Source organism: Electrophorus electricus, chromosome 5 (genome assembly GCF_013358815.1).
Source record: "Electrophorus electricus isolate fEleEle1 chromosome 5, fEleEle1.pri, whole genome shotgun sequence".
In the NCBI taxonomy this organism is placed as follows: domain Eukaryota; kingdom Metazoa; phylum Chordata; class Actinopteri; order Gymnotiformes; family Gymnotidae; genus Electrophorus; species Electrophorus electricus.
This window is the reverse complement of record NC_049539.1, coordinates 15,957,997-15,978,027: the sequence shown is the minus strand read 5'-3', so window position 1 is coordinate 15,978,027 and position 20,031 is coordinate 15,957,997. Positions and strand designations below refer to the sequence as shown.

The following is a 20,031-nucleotide window of genomic DNA, read 5'->3' as shown; positions in this document are numbered from 1 at the left end:
TCAATCATGTCGTCCTCCACGCCTTGGCGTACTGCTGTGCGTATGGTTAGCACTGCATACGTCGCGTTACTACTAGCTCTTCTCTCAGTAGGATACCCGGCGTTTCCAATGCGTCTAATACGCTTTTTAAAGGGGCGTGCCAAATGCCAGTTTGTGTAAGCCTATTTGAGCGCGGGTTTATGTAGGCTATAGTCATTCGTTTCAGATGTGAAGTGAGAACTGTTACCCGAAAATGGATTTTGAATTTAAGTAAGTTTGTTTTGATATGACGTCACGGTGCTTGTGAATACACTGAAAACAAATACCATGACGGTGCTTAAGTTTCCATTAAAATGTTCCACTGGAAATTACAATTGTTTTTAGTGTACAATTGCTCTGTGATAGATCTTATGTTTCCTAATACATTTAATTGCAGGACGTCTCTATATAAAATGTTGCGTGAACGTTTTTTTTAACTTTTGCATAATTGTCAGCAGGGAGAAACAAGCATTACAATCAAATTTATCCTCGCATCTGGTAAAACTTGGCTTTAACATATCATGTGCAAGAATATGTAAAGAAATGGAGGAACACATATGATTTGCTCAACACTGAGTGATGAAACAATGGTCAGCAGCCTCATTGAAAACAAATAATCGCGTAATCAGTAAATAGCCACTCAGGTTTCAAATATGAGGCAAGTCAATTCTGTCTGGCCAGAGCGAATATAGAATGTAATATGTTTGTACTTAAATAAAATATAAATAAGTAAAAATGTGTCTGGTTGACTTTTTTTAAAGAAAGAAAATAAAACATGGAGTGTATTTAGTCTGAATATCAAGTGTTGTTCCCAACTTGCCAAAAGAGAATAAAAGTCCTTGACAAACTTTCAGACTCAAGAGGTTTTGACTGAAAACAGTGTGCGAGTACTTTGATAGGAGATTCCCTTATATAGGGAAATAAACAAGCGAAAACTCGACACAGGCGTTACTAATGAATGAACAAGAGGTTTATGGGTAATGTAGTCCATAGAGTGTGTTTTTGTGGAAGACATGACAAGGATGAAGCACTGGCCAACATGATATAACTAGTCAACATAACTAACTGAACTAACTGAATAAACATCACTAAGGTACATTTTTTTTCTGATTGACTTTTGTCATGATGTATTGGCTACAGAGCTCAGGTTTTTGTGGCCTTTGTGGGGAAAAGAAGATAGCTAGTTATTTAATTGGTCTGCATTTGCTACCATTACAGCCTACACCTAATGAGTAAGCTGATCTAATATACTAGTGATAGCTTGCTAGCTAGCTAGAGAACAACCAGTTAATGAAAGAAAGAACTGTGCTAATTGTCACATAAATGAAGACTTTTCAGCATACAGCAATGTTAACTATAGTGTTCCACAAGGATCTGTTCTAGGGCATCTGCTTTTTTCTTTATATATAACAGCACTAGGTAACATTGTATGTAAACAATATACTAGTTTCCAATGCTATTCCACTGTTATATGGCTCATCCAAACCAGACATATATTATCTTAATATTATTGAGGAATGCGTAAAGGATGTCAGACACTGGATGTTGAGAAACTTTCACTTAATCCTGACAAAACAGAAATGCTTCTATTAGGCCCACAGCTAGGACATTGCTCTCTAATTACATATTGAACCTCAATGTTCTCCCAATTACATCTTCTTCAACAGTTAAATATCTCTGAGTTATTATGGATCCAAGTCTCTCATTCGAAGCTCATGTAAATAATATTTCTAGGACTGCCTTTCTCCACCTCAGGAACATTGCAAAGATTAGGAACATACTCTCTTCACATGATGCAGGAAAGATAGTCCATGCATTTATCAATCCAGATTGGACTACTGTAATACTTTACTATCTGGCTGTACCACTAAGTGCTTAAAACAAGCTCCAGCTAAAATTCAAAATGCAGCAGCCAGAGTTCATACTAGAACTAGAAAGTTTGATCACATTACTCCTATCTTAGATACCTTACACTGGCTCTCAGTAAAATTTTTGTTTTGATTATAAAATACTTCTAAGGACCTACAAAGCATTGAATGGTCTTGCCCTACAGTACCTCAGTGAACTCCTAGTGCATTACGACCCTCCACATCTGCTTAGATCAAAAGGTGCTCTTTACTAGTACCAAGAATAAGAAAATCGTCCACAGGGGCAAAGCCTTTCCCTATAAACCTCCCATACTATGGAATAACCTTCCTGTAAATGTTCGAGACTTAGACAGTCTCAATACTTAAGTCTAGGTTGAAAATCTATCTGTTACAGTCAAGCAATTTATTAAGCAGATAGATAAAGTCGTAGATCTCGGGGTCCATGGGCATTGAGAGTTATGGTAAACTGGGATGTTATGATGCTGCACCTTCACCTCTTTTTTTGTCACTCAAGTTTGTTGACTGAAAGCAGCAGAGTGCTGATGTTCCTGGGAGCACTCATACCTGTTTACTTCTGGCTCTATCCTTTTATCTGCCGGAGTTCATCTTTGCGCTTTACAGTTCTGTCATTTACACACTTTTATACCTGGACATGCCTAATAATCTATTCTCTCCAAGCTACATCTACTCCTGATGTCATGTTGTTACTGAGCCTCAACCTGTCTCAGCTGCCATGGCTCCTCCCACTACCCTCTGATGCCCCCCTGCTGTATTCCACCATACCTCCAGATGTTGTCATACAGACGTTCTCATGCAAGATGGGTTTCTGACACACAGAGACCACTGAAACCAGACTAGGACTTCTAGAAAACCAGAATAGAAATTCATTGCTTGTTTCTTTATTTTTATTTTTTTTCTCTCATAACATATTCTGCTCATTATTTTGTATATTGTTGCTATTGTAGTGTCTGTCGGTCAGAGGAGAATGGGCCCCCACTTTTGAGTCTTGGTTCCTTTCAAGGTTTCTTCCTCATGCTCTAGGGAGTTTTTCTTTTCCATTATCACCCTTGGCTTGCTCAGTGGGGGCTTGGACTCAGACCTGCTTTATGACAATGGCTGTTGTAAAAAGTGGTATATAAATACATTTTGACTAAATATAGACTCTATGATGTAAATCATCTTATCCAAAAATTTATGCTTTTATTTGGTAAAAATAGAGCATAGAGCATTAAAATGTGCCCATGTTATGTATGCCCAGGAGTAGAATTAGAAAAGGCTAAAGTAGTGGGTGTATCACCTGATTCAACTATAGAAAGCTGCTATGGAACATAATGATAATTGGTCAATTTCAGAGGTGTTGCACAGCTGTTAGTGGAAAGGCTGTGGTCACCCTTTTGATGCAAGATTGGCCATCTCTGGGGTGAGTATGAGGGTATTGATTTTATTCTATGTAATGGCACATTTATGCATGCAGACAGAATGTATCAAATTAAGAATCCTTAAAATGTCAATTACATAGACTAAAACTGACAGCTCACAAACAAAAATATAAGTTGTTTAAGCTGTATCACTACAGATGGCCAAGTGCTTACGGGTTCACTCAGATAATTTACACACTACAATTGCTAAATTTAAAAATGTGACATACACCACATTCTCAATTTGTCACATTAAATATTCTATAATAAATATTAAACCAATACAATATTCATTGATTACACAGTTTACTCACCAAGCCAGCTGCACTGGCTCTATTAACAGCAGCTCATCTACAATGCTCCACATGTCCTTTTCCTGCTAACTCAAAATGTTAACAAAATTACATCTACAGTTGTGGCCAAAAGTTTAGAGACCGACTAAAATTTTGGCTTTCACAAAGTTTACTGCCTCAGTTTTTCAGTTTTTTAGATCCTTTTGTCATATATATATATATATATATATATATATATGTTATAGTGAAATACAATAATAAGCATTTCATAAGTTTTTATTGACAAATACATCCAGTTTAAGCACTGTAATATTTACATTGTTGACCCTTCTTTTTTAAGACTTCTGAAATTCACCTTGGTATGCTGGATATCAGCTTCTGGGCAAAATCTTGACTGATGGCAACCCATTCTTGCCTAATCAATGCTTGGAGTTGATCACAGTTTCTGTGTTTTTGTTTGTCCGTGTGTTTTTGTTTCCTGGCCATGGAACCAAAATTTCAATGTTTTTTCACTGATGAGAAGCAACCCCACACATGAATGGTCTCAAGATGCCTCACTGTTGGCATGACACAGGACTCATGTTAGCACTCATCTTTTCTTCTCTGGACAATCATTTGACCAGATGTCCCAAACAGTCTGAAGGTGACTTCATCAGAGAAAATAGCTTTACTTCAGTCCTCTGCAATCCAGTCCCTATACTTTCTGCAGAATATCAGTCTGTCCTTGATGTGTTTCTTGGAGAGAAGTGGCTTCTTTGCTGCCCTTCTTGACACCAAGTCATCCTCCAAAAGCCTTCGTCTCACTGTGCATGCAGATGCACTAACACCTGCCTTCTACCAGTCCTGAGCAAGCTCTCATCCAAGGGAGTGGCATTCCTAAAAATTCTGCCTAAGAACACTGCCATGAATAAGGAAGGGTCAACACTGTAAATACTAAGTCTTTGCTTAAACTGGATGTATTTGTCAATAAGAAGTTACACAACCTATGAAATGCTTATAATTGTACTTCACTATTCCACATAAACATCTGACAAAAAACAGAGGCAGTAAACTTTAAACCAAAATTTGTGTCAGTCTGAAAACCTTTGGCTATGACTGTACATTAATGTTCCGGAGCTAAATATAAATATAAATAAATATTAAATATAAAATACTTAAATATTAATTTCATTTCATGACTGCTGATCAGTTTTTACAATTGAGTAAAATGGAATGTTTGAGTAATGTATACAAAATGTGTAAATGGTGACTCTTATACTAAGAAACATAATATTGCCTACTAGTGCCTATTGGTTTAAAGCCAAATATTACAAAAATACTATCACAGTGATAATTTTCTCTATTTAATAATGCTCCCTTTGTTTGAAATACATGGGTAAAATCCAATTAATCAATTATAATTGTTCACCATCATGTTCACAATCCATAAGGTCACAAGATTCAGCACATCAGTAAAAAACAAAACAACAATTAGGAAATCTCAATGAGCTATGTGATTGCATTAATCTACTTCATTAATAATTATTAGCATCCTTAGCCCGGACCTGACCTTACCAACACCTGGCTGCTATTAAGGACAACAGTCCTTGTTATTCTTTTTAATTGTCCACTTGGGTTTATTTTCTTTGAATAGTATTTTAATATTTCCCTGATTCTTGGCCATATGGCTGTGATTTCTTGCAAAATGGATAGGCTTTGTAGGGGACAATTTATTTTGGCACTGCACCCCAGACACACCTTTTTGGTACTTCCTGGCATTTCTGAGCAGAAGGAAATTACTTCAACATAATAGTGAAAATAAGTAATTTGACTGTTACAGTTGTCCAAAATGAAATCTCATTAACAAGACAGTGAAAATACCATTTGTCTTGCCAGCAGAGGAACCTTGATGATTGTACATGCCAGCAGAGGAACCTTGATGATTTATGAGCAGATGCTTATGTAACCTTACTTAAAAAGCAAACTAAAAATGACTTCTGAATTATACAATGCAACATTTAGGGCAGGTGTTAAGTTTTAAGTTCTGCAATTAGCCCACCTATTCTTAAATCTATAGTGATGTCAGTATCGTGACTAAAGAGTATTGTTCTTAATTCAACTCATTTGCCAGGCTGCAGCTCTCCTTTTTTGACACAGGAACACACATATGCACTAAAAATGTCACATGCATGTAAGCATTAAGTAGAACGGAATTTTACTATTAGACAAAGGAGTCAGACTTGGACATGTATTCATCAGCTCTTATTCAGGATCTCATATTATCTCCATTATTTTACATAAAAAGTGGTTGCTCCAACATACTTTCCAATGCACATAACAAGTAATAAAGGTTATAATTATGGTTATAATTTGTAGGTAATGTACATTATACTGCATTTATATATATATATATATATATATATATATATATATATATATATATTATATATATATATATATATATATTATAATACAGTGTGAAAATGTAATAGTTATGTAGTGGTTCAAGGAGTCTAATTTCATGGTTGCCACGTTTTACAAATTTCTAAATTAGGGTGCACGTACCTTTATTGCCGTTTAAAAATTTGGTGAACCAAAATAATTTCACCTGTGACAAGGTGGGTGGACTGCTGCCACAGGGGCTGTGGCATTTAAAATTTGCTGGTAAAACTATATTTTCCGACCCATTTTGGCTTAAAAAGCTCTACAGCCAGACATGCAGCACAGTATTTTGCTCACTTCATGTGAAAGGTGTCCAGTTTCTCACAATGGGATATTGTGGACACCATAGAAAATATATTTAGTTTACTAACTAAATACAGCTAATTAAATTATTTTTTTCATAAGAAAAAAAATTCTATTGTGACTATTAAATGTGAATCAGACATTTGGCATTTCATTACATAATTATATAATTAAAAATATTTGTCACATCGCAATTAGTTTAAATTATTCTCATAATATATGCATCATATTTTTTTATACATAACACTGATGCATATGTATAAATTTGTAGAAGATAGAAAGTAAAATAAAAAGACAAAAAATGTCCGTTTTTCTCAGCTAACATTGCACATCAGAATGTATCCTTCTGTGGCATAAAAATGCATTTAGTGTAACTTATTTTCATCCCTGTTATGTTTGGACTCCAATCAGTAATGGGCTCTACTGTCATTGAGACAGAGTGAGTCATCAGGTACATGTAATCATTGTGGTCATTACATATGGTGGGTACACTGGCAAGCCAGCCAGCTATGACATCATAAAGACCCAGACTGACACTACCATCTGCTCCCAGCTCATTCTACAGCACCCCCCCCCCCCCCCCCCCCCCCCACCCACAAAAACACACACAAACACCCTTGTGACCTAAAAAAATAGTAGGATTTTCAATAATGAGTGAGCTGCAATCAATATTCTTGGTAGTCAAATTTTCAGTACTATTTTCTGCACACCTCCTTTTCGTGTAAAGTTTCAGCAGAAAAGAATAATAAAGTATTTAGGCATTATCTTACATTTAGTCATTGCATATTGCATTATGCAGATGGGCTTTGCATCAATACAGCTGGGCATTATGGACTGAGCACTCAAAGATGATTTATACAATATATAAGTATATATAAGTTTCCAGAAGTAGATAAATCCCCACATAAATATACACAGTGATTCAAGATCCAGGCTCTGCCCATGCTCTGAATAATGTTGGCAGCAGCCCTGACATTCCAAACTCCTCAGAAAAGAAGATCCTTTTGTTGCCAATCTTTATACTATACACCAATTGTGTACATTGAATTAATGTCATATGTTTTACTCCTTTCCAGTAATTTGTAGAATAGGCCATTGTGCTAAACTGTCACAACAGCTTTTTTGAAGTCTATGAGACATGCAAATATTTTGTTTTTGTTAACATGTAAGTCAATTAGAGAGTGTAGGGTAAATATAATCAGATGTGTGTTGATTTGGTATGAATCCAATCTTACATTTACATTTACGGCAGATGCTCTTATCCAGAGAGACTTACAAAAGTGCTTTGTCATTTACTCCTGGCCAGTACAGTAGGAGGGAGTCCAAGATACCATTGAACTAGAATGCTGTTGAAATATGGATCAGTGCTGATGCCTAGAAGTACAAAACAGATTAGCTCTAAAACAGACAATAAGTGCGTTAAATAATACCCTACAACAAGTAATAGTCTAGCTTTGAAATTAGAAGAGACTGCACAAACACCTGGGCATCTTCCTGTGAGAGAAAGACTTACTACAGACTTGATGTCAGAGAAGTAACTTACACTCAGAGTTAGGCTGAATAGTTTGAGGATGACCTATTGGAATTTTATACTTATGTGCTTAATCATTTCCTTTAAAATGCCATCAGGCCCACTTATTTTTTTAGGTTTTAGAGTGGATATTTTATTATCTGTTCATTAATGGGCAAGTCCAGAAGGTTCTGGAAGACTTTTATTGTCAGTTCTAATATATTATATTTTTCAGTTATATTCTTTTGTCCAGGTATTGTACTGGTGGATAATTGATTATAGAATTATTTAAAAGGTGTACATTTAAAATCAATGTCTCTACTTTGAAAAGCCAATTCTTCTCTATGTTTTTTGATTTAATAACTCTTTTAATTATTTCCTAATTTTTTGTCATTTTTTGTCATTCTATGTCAAAGCACTTATCTCTTATCTCTTAAGGTTTGTTCCTTAATTGCTTTAGTTTACATATTTTGCAGATGTAGTAAATGCGGCATGACATATTCTTGACTGAAAGATTGATGCCTTCATTACTGCTCTCCAGTAAGGTCTCTAAAAGTATTTTATTTCGTGAGTGCCATTTTGGCCAATCTGTATGAATACCTTTTTACACTCTCAGAGGTCCACCTAGTGCTCAGTAAGGTGCAATTCCAAATCATTAGTGTATAACAGAATGATATTCTTTAATACACTTCCTTAAATTAGCCAAAGAAGATAGTAAACTAATTGCAATTAAAAATAAGTAAGTAGGGGAATCTTGAATAATAAATATTTAATATTTTACATATTTGTGTGTCAAACACTACCTGACAAAAAAAAAAAAAACCCCAAAAAACAAAACACCCTGCTGTTACAGTCAACCCTGAGGCTTCTGCAGAAGTGTGTGAGGATTTTATAAGTTTTTTTTTATTGCTCTGGTAAAAGATCTGCTGGGAAAACTTGCATTCACATGGTCCTGGCATTCACATGGATGTCTTTGATGTACTAACCACCTAAATATTGTTGCAGACCAAATACACTCCTTCATGGAGATGGTAATCCCTAATGGCAATTCTCTCTTTCATCATCCTAACTCTTGTATCATCCTGACACTACAAAGGTTGTTCAGGATTGGTTTGAGAAACATGACAGAGTTCAAGTTATTTATTTGGCCTCCCTTCCCCAAATCTCAATCTGAGGATCTGTGGAATGTTCTGGAAAAACAAGCCTGATCCATGGAGACCCCAACTTGTAACTTTAAAGGCTCTGATGCTAATGTCTTGGTGCCAGATACCACAGGACACTTTCAGAGGTCATGAGGAGTCCATGCCTCAACAGGTCCGAGCACAAGGTGGACCTACACAATATTAGTCAGGTGGTTTTATTGTTTTGGTTGATCGGTGTACACGCTCAATGTCTACATATAATTATACCATAATCAGATTTTTGGTCTTGATTCATGTTTTTCTATCAAAGAGACTAATTTAAAGTGTAAGGGTACAATCCTATACAGAATTTATTATTTGATTAAAAGTCACATTCTATGAGGAGTGAAATGCATATTGATGAGAAAAAAAATGTATACACTAATTTTAAGCAAATAAATGTAGACTATTCTCCAACAAAAACTTTGCAATATATAACCAATATCGAAAGATATGAAATTAATATCCTTTGCATACAAAAAACTAAGCGCTATGAAGCGTGTAGAGTGATAATTATAGAGATAGGCATACAGACATAAAAGTCATGACTCAATCTACCAAATCCTTTTCTGCTAGTGGGTGAACTTAATACTGGTTAAACTATTATGCTAATCTTTGGTGAAAAGAGGAAAACAAAAGGGGGCAGGTAGGTGATTAGTGTTTCTTTGTGTGTCCAAATTAAAATCACAGATGTTCTGTTACTACATTATGTCCTTTTGCAACGCCTTTATTTGGACCCCACTGTCTGAGTTCCAACATGAAATAAATATCTTTGCATGAGTTAAAAAGATTCTGCTTTATGGTGTCTTTAGTATTCAAGGATTATCGGTACATGGATATCTTGGACATGCCAAAATCACCACAACCAAAAAGTGACTCAAATTCACTCAGGGGATGGACAAAGTTAACATACGTGGTAAAAATGACTGAGCAAGCCACAAATAGCTGAGCAAACAATTTGTTTCATGAATATATTAATGTATACTGTGTACAATGTACAAAAACTAATTTCTGACTAATTTGATTCAATATATGAAAAAGTATAAAGATATTAAAAATAATTTACACAGCAGTATTGGAGAGCAAGTTCAACAATATTCCTTATGACCAGATAATTTAGAGACCAATCTTTCTACAAAGTTGCACTTGAGCATGAAATGATCTACCAATGAGTACATTTTTGATTCACACCTTTAATTTAGTAGAAATAAAGGGATGACACGCATAACAAATAAAAAAGAAAGACACAAGCATATACTGAACAATACACAATTAAAAGATGGTAATCAAATATCCTTTTACAATTTATATTGATTTGAAGGACTCAAACAAGAATTATGTAAACCACAAACACTAACTCAATGGTTTGATGGCATGTTTCCTTCCTAATGTTAATGAATAGTGAATGGATTCAACAAGGATTGAAATGAAAAACTTTGCTTTGTTTATACTGTTCCTAAAACAATGGGGCAAAAGCCAGCACCCTCATGCTATTTTGGTTTACGATAGGGGTAAGACCTTTGTAATGAATGGGGAGTATCAGTTCATACCTCAAATGTTATGTAAACAGCAATGAGTTTATAAAGGGGTTTTCATTTGTCCGATTCTGACTTTCATCTTTTCTCGGAAACTGGGTCCAGAACAAAAAGGAAATACATACATTATATAGGCTCTTTCTTGGTGAGCTCCATTCTAATTATTTTGATACTTTACAATGTAAAGTGAGACTTACCACAGAATTGTTTTGCATACATTTGTACATTACATTTTCAGCTCGTCAAACCCTCCTGAAATACCGTAACCCTTCTGTCAAACCCTCCTTAAATACTGTATCCACACATGCAACACATACTTCCAATATAATAGGGATAATTTCAATCATATTACACTTGTGCCATTATTTTTATTTCCTTGCTGCATTTATGCTGGGTTATATAATATGCATGGTGCATCTCTGACAGTTTTGTGGTGAGTAGGCAGCATTAATGATCGAGTAAACATGGAAATGCTATTTGATACTTTATCTTCCATATTTAATGTAAATATGCACTACCAATTAAGGCGTTAATATAAAAATATTAAGTAGCACACAATTTTTCAGAGTAAATGTAATTATGTGGCAATTGGGGCGCTTTTGTCTGGTTTGTCTGGACACACAAATTCACACATTTACAATTTGAAACCGGAAGACACTGAATGTAAGCATGGAAAATAAATTATAGTGTTGACAATTTTATCTGTGTGGAATGTTCTACACAGTCATGAAACACATACAAATATATACTCACGCAAAAAGACAAGCTAATGCGAGTAGTATCAAACTGTACTGAGTTCTTGGGTAATATCTTGATATTTGTTTCAACATTACTTAATTGTGAAATTTGTTGGTAAATAAAATAGAAATAAAACCAGCAGAACATCTTCACTCTCCAAAACCATGGAAAACCACTGGTAATTCATTCAGAAGTAAACAGAAATTCATAAATTTAATTAAAATAAATTCATAAATTAAATAAATAGCTGACACAGAATATGCACTGGAAATAAAGTCAGATAAAAGAAAACAAACAAAAAAAGTAAATAAGCAAAAACACATGCACAGCAAAATTGGGTAAGGTGGAATGACAGTCAACAACCCAGCCATGAATGGATCTGACTGTGACAATCAGAAATCAGGAAAGTGGCCTGGTAGGACTGTTCAAGTGTTATTGTTCTTTATAGTATTTTTTCTCACTCCTCCCTATCCCCTCCTCTCCTGCAAGGAAGGCCTCCAGATCATCCAAAGTTCCAGATTTCTTGCTCTTTGATGATGACTTCTTTTTTTTGTCCTCATCTCCTGTTCCTGATTCCTCTTTCTCTTTTTTCTTATGTTTGTGTCGTTTCTTAGTGCTCTTCTCATCCTCCTATGTGAAACATTTGTTGGATCTTCAGATTTGACATCTAAGTTTCTATGTTTTCCAAACTGACAATTTTAACATTTACTCCAGTACATAATTCATCCATGATTAATTCATTTTCAAGAAGACACATCAAGTTTAAATACATTAATTGCAACAATAAATATTACCATAATGGTTACAATACCTGTACATTTATACATACTGGCATGCTAAGCTTTTAGCCCTCAATTTTACCTCTTTATTTTTCTTTTTCTTTTTCTTCTTGTCCTTTGTTAATTGCCTGCTTTCAGTGTCTGCAAGGCACAATACTGCCTCAGAACTATGAAATCCCAAAATGTACAAATGCTATTTCACTACAGAGAATGAAACAGGAGTGCTCTACCTTCCTGATCCTCACTGCTGTCTTTGTCCTGAGGAATACTCTCTTCAAATGCCAGATTAAACAGGTCAATGTCACGTATCAGGCTCTTGGAAGAGGGGGTAGTAATTTTTGTGGGCTCTGTGAGGCTAGCTAACACAAACCCGTCATCTGACTTGTCAGATATGTCATCTGTTGCTGTAAAAGACTGCTTTACAAAGCAGTATCCAAGTGATGACAATATAGAGTGAAATGTTAAAAAGGACAATTACCTTATCAGTGAAAAAAATAAAGCCATATTGTGGAAAAAATACTCCAAAGAAAGGTAGAAAGACAACAGCATGATACAGTAATACACTTGTCATATATATACACAAATTGGTCTAATGATTACAATGGAATAAAAAATGTGTATTACCTTCTTTTTAGCAAGTCCAGGTTTTTTGCTCTCAAAATCTGGGTAATCCATGACAAAAGAAAGCACATGCTGAACCATAGGACCCTCATGATCAGAATCAGATGATTTTGCTTCCACCGTGCTCCTTGACTTGTTCTTTTGCATAGGAATGGTGAATGCAGTTTTCAAGCCCTGAGGTCTTTCAACTGGTTTGGACTTAAGTGACTGTTGCTTGATTGAACTGAACATGAGTCTGAAAATGTACAGGTTATGTACTGGTTAGTTTAGATTAAAAATAAATAAATAAATAAAACAACCTACTGGTGTTTTACTTTGCACAGTATGACAATGGTAAAGTAAAGTGATGCTAGAGAGCATTCTCCATTAGAAGGCATTAATGCTAATACAAATTAATTTTTGAAGATAATTGTGGACACATTGAAAATTACTGCAGTTTGGTTAAGCCTACTAATTTAATTGAGAAGGTGCTTTGTTCATAAGAACATATTTTAATCTGTTTCACATATACACATATTTATACCATTAAAATTGGAGAAACCTCCTTACAAAATGTTGAAATATCAATTATAGACTTTCAGTTTGGAAAGTCATCAGTGTCAAGGCCAGAGCACATCAAGCCAAAGTTCTACACCATTGTCAACATAACACCATTGTCAACAAAAGACTGTTGGCATTTCTTTGAGAATGCTGGCTCAGTGTGCTCTGGGCTTTGCTTACTGTCATACAAAAGTTACCCTTTTGTGTTGAAGCTAGTGCTGAGCTTCTTGTTCTGAATCCCAGGAGGCATAGGTTGGCTCTCATCTTCTTCATCGCTGGTTAGGGTGATGCCTAAGCTTGGGGCTGCTGCTTTAGGCTGGGCTGGCTCTTGGTCATCTGGGTCCAAATCATCCTGGAAACCAGACACTAGTGGATTCCCTCCTCTTCCCTCACCATCACTACATTTCACAGAAGTAGGAAAGAAATTACCCACATTATTTGTGAAAATGTGTGCAAAACACCTAACTAGTCATAAACCTGTAAAGTATAAGAGGTTACTGCTCATGGCAACATCTAGTATTTTGTGCTGCATATGTTTTCTGACCTTCATGTGTTTTTATATTAGTTTGAGTCTTTGCTTATTGCTGTTTATATTTGTATATAAAGTGCTAAATTGTCAGGCCCCACTTGGATGCTATAACCTGCCTTGCCTACTGTGTTCTCAAAATGCAGGGTTCCTATAGTCAGGGGAAGAGCGTTCTCTATGAAGGCCCTGAGATATAGAACAGACTTCCAGCTTTAATCCAGGACAAAGACACACTCCAATTTTTTAAAATCTACGTTAAAGATTTACTTATTCTTATTTATTGTGTCAGAACGTAATATAATTCACCTTCAAACATGTACAGTGATCAGTCATAACATGAAATCCGCCTGCCTAACATTGTGTAGATACATATATACATATATTTTAGACCAGGCTAGGTCTAACAATAAGGTTTTCAGAGACACAGGGTGGCACTATGGGTCCATGGAAGAAAACATGGACCTTGAAATGGTAGGGTCTATCTGGAAAAGAACAGCACTAGAGGTAGTGCAGTGGTCTCTATCTATACTGCTGCAGCTTGAGCCATCATGGCTAGATCTGTTTTCTTGCACATTTGAAGCATTCATTAACTTCTTGTGCGCACCCATAATGGTTCATCTCAACCTTGAGATGCCCTTTGTGGTTGAATACCTCTGATGTGGGAGAAGGGATGTGTTATCCCAACAGAAGAACCCAAGAAACTGTCCAGCTGAGTTCTCTAACAAGAGTCCTGCAGAGTGCAACTATAATTGTACTTCTATTTCAGGTATTCTGGCACCATGGGATACTTCACTGACAAATAGCTGGTCCCATGGTGAATACACTGTGTGTATTTGATTTATTTCCAAAATGATTACGTCTGTCCTTTTAAATGCTTCCAAGATAACTTCAGATTTTGTCATAGAAAATTCAATTACCAAGAAAGCAACTGCGTGACATGTTGAAATAGTACATAGAATGTAAGGTTCTTTATTTGGTTGCTCACATCTTTATACAAAAGCATGTGTTTATTTCCTTCACAACCTTACACAAAAAATGCAAGCCTTTAGTTACCACAAAATGCATGTTAGTCATTTAGGAGTGTTTTTGAATAAAAAGCTAAAACCCTGTTCTCGTAGATTCTGTGGTTGCTGTTAGGCCATAAAGAGCTGTTTTCTTTGGTATGAAGGAGCGATACTCGTTCACACCTAGAACTACCAAGGTACTGGCAGAGGGAATATCAAATTACTTCACAAGTGTTGACCAGATGCAACTGGCATGAGTAGCAGCTGTTTCAGCAAATGCTGCATTCTGAAAACGTAGACACCTCATTTGCCTACTGAATGAGGGAGGGCAATGCACACAGCAAAAGTTGAAGTTTATGTGGAGCTGTTTGGGTGCAGATATAAGCTGGAAGCTGAGAGTGACGGTTCAATGGCTTCTAGCATGAACTACGAAAGAAAGTATTTGTGCTTTTGTGATGGGAACAAGGTAAGAAAGTTTACAAAATTAATGTTTTGTAAGACTAAATGAATGTTTGTGCATATGAGAATGCATACTATTTATTTAAAGTATTACAGTAATACTGTACTTTAGCCTGTTAGCAATTAAGTTAATATCATTTAGCCGTATTCAACGAAACCATTAACAATTAAGCTAATATTGTCTTTTAGTAAGTTGTGGAACACTGATGTTTTAGCAAAAAAAATCTTGCACACTCGATGTTTTCTGACTGACAACTTTTTATGCATTTGACAGGTTTTTGGGCACTATGGAGATGTCCTGGACACCTAGTGGAAAATGCTGTGTAGCTACGGAGTAAACATGTATATACTCAAAATTGTTCACTATACCTGACAAGACCCTGATGAGTCAGGAAATGTAGAGCATGACTAAAAATTGATATCCACCATCCAAATACACATTATAAACCCCAAAAATAAAAGGCCCTTGTTTTTTTCAACATTTTCTCTTGTATTAGATGAGCTCAAACTGAACCTAAATGACAGAAAAAAGCCTGGATGTGAATTAATATCTTGGCCCAAGTGTCTACTTCAACTTGAATCCTGAATAATCACTTTGTTACATGTACAATTTCAGATATCTAGTGTTAAAGTGTAGAAGTACAAATCATTTTTTTTTTAAAAAGCTTAAAATTGTACTTAGGGGAGGTGTACTTAGGGGTAAACATCATGTGCACACCCATAATGGTTAATCTTGACCTTGAGAGGCTTTTTGTGGTTGGATGCCTCTGATGTGGGAGCAGGGGCTGTGTTATCCCAATGGCATGGATGGATAACCCCATCTTCCATTTAATACAGTATACTTGTGCTGCAAAGTTGTTTTTGTTGTACTATGAGCTAAAGCCTAATAGCAACATTATGTTGACTGCCTTGTTCTGCAGTAACAAAAAGCAGCAAAGATATACTGACAATGTTCTAAATAAGGTTTGGCCTAATGTTAAAATAATAATGGATACCTCATTAACAAACACTGTTAAAGATAAGAATTACCAGCGCATCCATACATCAAGTACACAAAAATACAAATAAAAGGACACTGCATTACTGCAGAAAGTATTCATATATAATTATTTTTATGCAACAAATCAAATGTCAATATATGCACAGAAACATTCAGAAAGTCTAAGAAATGAACAATTTCTTCATTTAAATATAAGGTTTTTGCTTGGCAAACAGCAACAACTTTAAATATGTAAAGTATGACCAGTAAAAAAAAAAAATTGTGATATTTGTGTTTTTGACTAATCATTAGCTATTAAGATTTCATCTTATTAATTTATTTATTACACTTTTCTTTGGTGTGTTTTGTTTGGTGTATAGTGTGCAGCCATAGAACCATACATCCCTCAGTACCACGGCTGTTATAAATTTTACAATCAATATAAGATAAAAGAAATGTACAATATTAGATAAAAAAGATCCTTGTTTCAATCTTACAGTAAGCTTGTGTCTTTCAAAGGTGAACAGTTGTTTAGGCAAATAGGACTATAAAAATTATATAAGTATATAGCTTGCCTGTCACTTCCCTGCGCAGAAGCCACTGCTTGAGTTTTGTTCTTGGGTTTGGTTGTTGCTCCACTGTCCTCCAGACATTTCTGGTCCTGCTCCACTTCTGGCCCAGAGTAATTCACATTCTGTGCCATCCCAGAGGACTTAGAAGCCTCATAAGATGCTACTTCTATAGAACAGGGGAGATAGACATAGTCTACAAATACTTTCATAAAATGTCTATTGCAGACTAATTCATTAACAAAAAAAACAAAAAACAAAATACAAATATTAATGTAAATTACATGAATATATCTTGCCTGGTAAAATAAAACCACATGCTGAAAATCGTTTAAGCACCAAGAAGGAATTGTGTGCACCAGTTATTGTTGCTATGGGAGTTTATTAAATTGTCAGCAAAAATGCTTACATGTGTTGACTTACTCAAAAAAAAAAAAAAAAAAAAAAACCTGGTCAGTCTTCATTAGTGATTGAGCATATAATGTGTGATAGTTAAGGTAGGTAGAGACTGCACAGGAATGCTTCAGTTTCTTCCGGTTAGGCTATCTGAAGTATAGAGATTGAAATAAAAAGTCCTAAAAATGGACCTGATTGATCTTATCTGAGGTGTCTGAGAGTGCGGTTATTATTGACTTCTCTGTTTGCAGTTTCAACTGATTTACAAAAAATATTCCAGTTTTGTTTCCAAATTGCTGTTATCTAAGTCTAAGCATGGTATATTCAGTCTTCTTATGCAATATCATTAGGTTTGAATTTTGTTTTAAGTTTTTGAAAACTGAAAAATTGAGCCAGTAGGTGTCTGAGAGGCCAGTAGGTACAATCTCTTCACCTCGTCTTGCATCTTTTATTCTTTTGATATCTTCCTTTTTAAAAAAATTAATTTTTTTAGAAAAGTATAAAATAATTTTCCCTCTCATCACCATTTTGCTGTTTCCCCAAGTGTGCATGCTGTAATGTTCATGTTCAATGTGGGATGGCAGGTTGATGTACTAGATGTACTAGAAAGGTAATGGTTATTGGTACATGATCTCATATAACAATACTATTGATATCTGAATTTGTGGTACTGTGGTACCTCATGACCTTTATATCTGTAGGACCATATACAAACAATGAATTGCATAACATTACTAATGAAAAGGGAAAAATACAATAAAATATAAAAGTTAGTGTCTCTATAAGGGGGTGGCAAGGAATAATTGCATGGGCATTAAAAAAAATACATACCCACACACTAACTATGTATTGGAATGGTTAGCTACCCTTGGAACTCCATGGCAACACCAAAGCAACCACTAAACAATAGTATAGCCACCACAGGAGAACTGCTTAAGATGTGCAAATCACTCTGCATTTTGTTTAGGAAATGCATTTCTAGTTCTTATTTTTCTGACATATTTTTGATGGATATCAACACAGAACCAACTCCAAAATGTTCACTTTTATCTTTCTTATCACTCATCCCAGCAGAGCCTCTACTTACTAAGAAGGCTGAGAAATTTTGGCATACCAACCTAACTTCTCAACACCTTCTACAGAAGTACTATTGAAAGTGTTCTTACCAGTGCCATTGCAGTCTGGTATGGAAACTGTACTGCTCAAGACAGAAAGGTGAGTGATTAAAACTGCACAGCTTATTTCCCTGCACTATAGGACATTTACCACACCAGAGTCATCGGGAGAGCTAAGATCATCATCAGGGACAGCACAAATAATTAGGCTGGTGAACAAGTCAACAACTCACTCATACATGCTGGCCCTTCTCACCACTCTGAACTGTTGAACTCATTTTGAGGCTCATACACTATTCAGTGTACTCTTAACTACTCATATACATACTCATTGAACTCTCAACTCTTCACACACCACAACATTCATGGTTTCTAGAGATGTGTTAAAATATTTGTATTGATGGGTTGATTGGTTGATGGTTAATAGTCTGCAATCAAATTGCGAAGCTCAGCGCTCAAACGAACAACTCAACTATCATCCCGGGCTATCAATATTTCAACAACACATCTCCAGAAACTATGAATGCTGTGGTGTGTGAAGAGTTAGGAGTTCAACGAGTATGTATATGTGCAATGCTCAATGGCGCTCATCGCTGGGAGAAATGCGCCTGCAGAGAAATCTCCACGCATGAGCAACTATTATTTCTGCATAAATGTTTGTGATGAAACATACTCCATCGAAGCATCAGTTACATACCACCACTCAACCACCCATCTGCATGGGCAATAGCAAGATCAGATGCCCATAATCGCTTGAAAAAGTACAATAACTGCCTAATGGAACTGATACATGATTTGAATTTAGCAATCGAGCGTAGAGTAGCTAACACACAAGAGAAGAAAAACACTGCGCTGCAGAATAAGTCGTCATGATTAGTAGTTAACAACTGCCGCATCAATGAACAAGCATAGATCCACCGAATCAGCCAAACAACTCCAAATTAGACCTCCACACAAGAAATTTGAACAAACAACATTAATGCTGGATTACATCACCCAAACTCTAAAGGCGGACACTCGGAATGACCAACACAATTCAATCCGCACCGATGATGTCTTCTATTTCACTCTGTACAGGTGCCTTAATTTTTACATTTATTAATAGGTTGTTGTCTATATAGTTTGTTAGTTCTATATAGTTAGCAGGATACAGTCAATTCTTTTTTAAATTAAAAATATTAGAAAATAGTTTCATTTTATTCATGTATTTGCACTACTTACAAATAACTCAAATCAACTCAAACTGGTTTCTTGAACATGACAATGGTTTCAGTGTACTCAAAATTTTGTATTTTGGAGCATGTTTTTAATTTTTCTTTTTTTTTTAATGAAAAATAACTAATGGTCAAAATAACAAAACAGTTACAACAACTTCAGACCACAAATAATGCAAAGAAAACAAGTTCAAATTAATTTATAAACAACACAGTACTAATATATTAACTTAGGATAAGTCAAAAAATCAATATTTGTGTCTGTGAAGGAATTCAATAAACACTTGAATGGAATGGCTGCTGTGCATGTGGACATGCTGATTTAAGAAAAAATCGGAGTGGTTTCTTATTTTTTACGGAGCTGTATATACATATATACAGATACATATACAGCCATCAGACACCAAAGATAGCGTTGAAAGCATTCACAGGAGTGCACCAGGCTCAGTAGTGTTGAATTTTGTTACACACATCAATACCCCTTATCTATCAAATTTGGGTAGAAATGAGTGCAGATTCAGGTAACCAGAATGATGTACACAAA

At 35.5% G+C, this 20,031-nt stretch overlaps 1 protein-coding gene across 4 annotated transcripts in view; it reads right to left on the bottom strand.

Annotated features, from left to right (window-relative positions):
• Nucleotides 1–9,653: 9,653 nt before the first annotated feature.
• The window catches only part of rabl6a (RAB, member RAS oncogene family-like 6a), a 31,685-nt gene continuing 21,307 nt past the window's right edge, over nt 9,654–20,031 (bottom strand). For 2 of the 4 annotated variants that reach the window (XM_027007961.2, XM_027007964.2), the window contains 6 exons: nt 16,769–16,931; nt 13,423–13,623; nt 12,689–12,920; nt 12,295–12,481; nt 12,147–12,205; nt 9,654–11,915 (listed from right to left, as the gene is read on the bottom strand). In XM_027007961.2, coding sequence (XP_026863762.2) covers nt 11,718–11,915; nt 12,147–12,205; nt 12,295–12,481; nt 12,689–12,920; nt 13,423–13,623; nt 16,769–16,931 — 1,040 coding nt within the window. In that variant the 3' untranslated portion in view covers nt 9,654–11,717. The remainder of the gene's footprint in view (nt 11,916–12,146; nt 12,206–12,294; nt 12,482–12,688; nt 12,921–13,422; nt 13,624–16,768; nt 16,932–20,031) is intronic. The other 2 variants (XM_027007963.2, XM_027007965.2) reach the window with 2 other exon arrangements.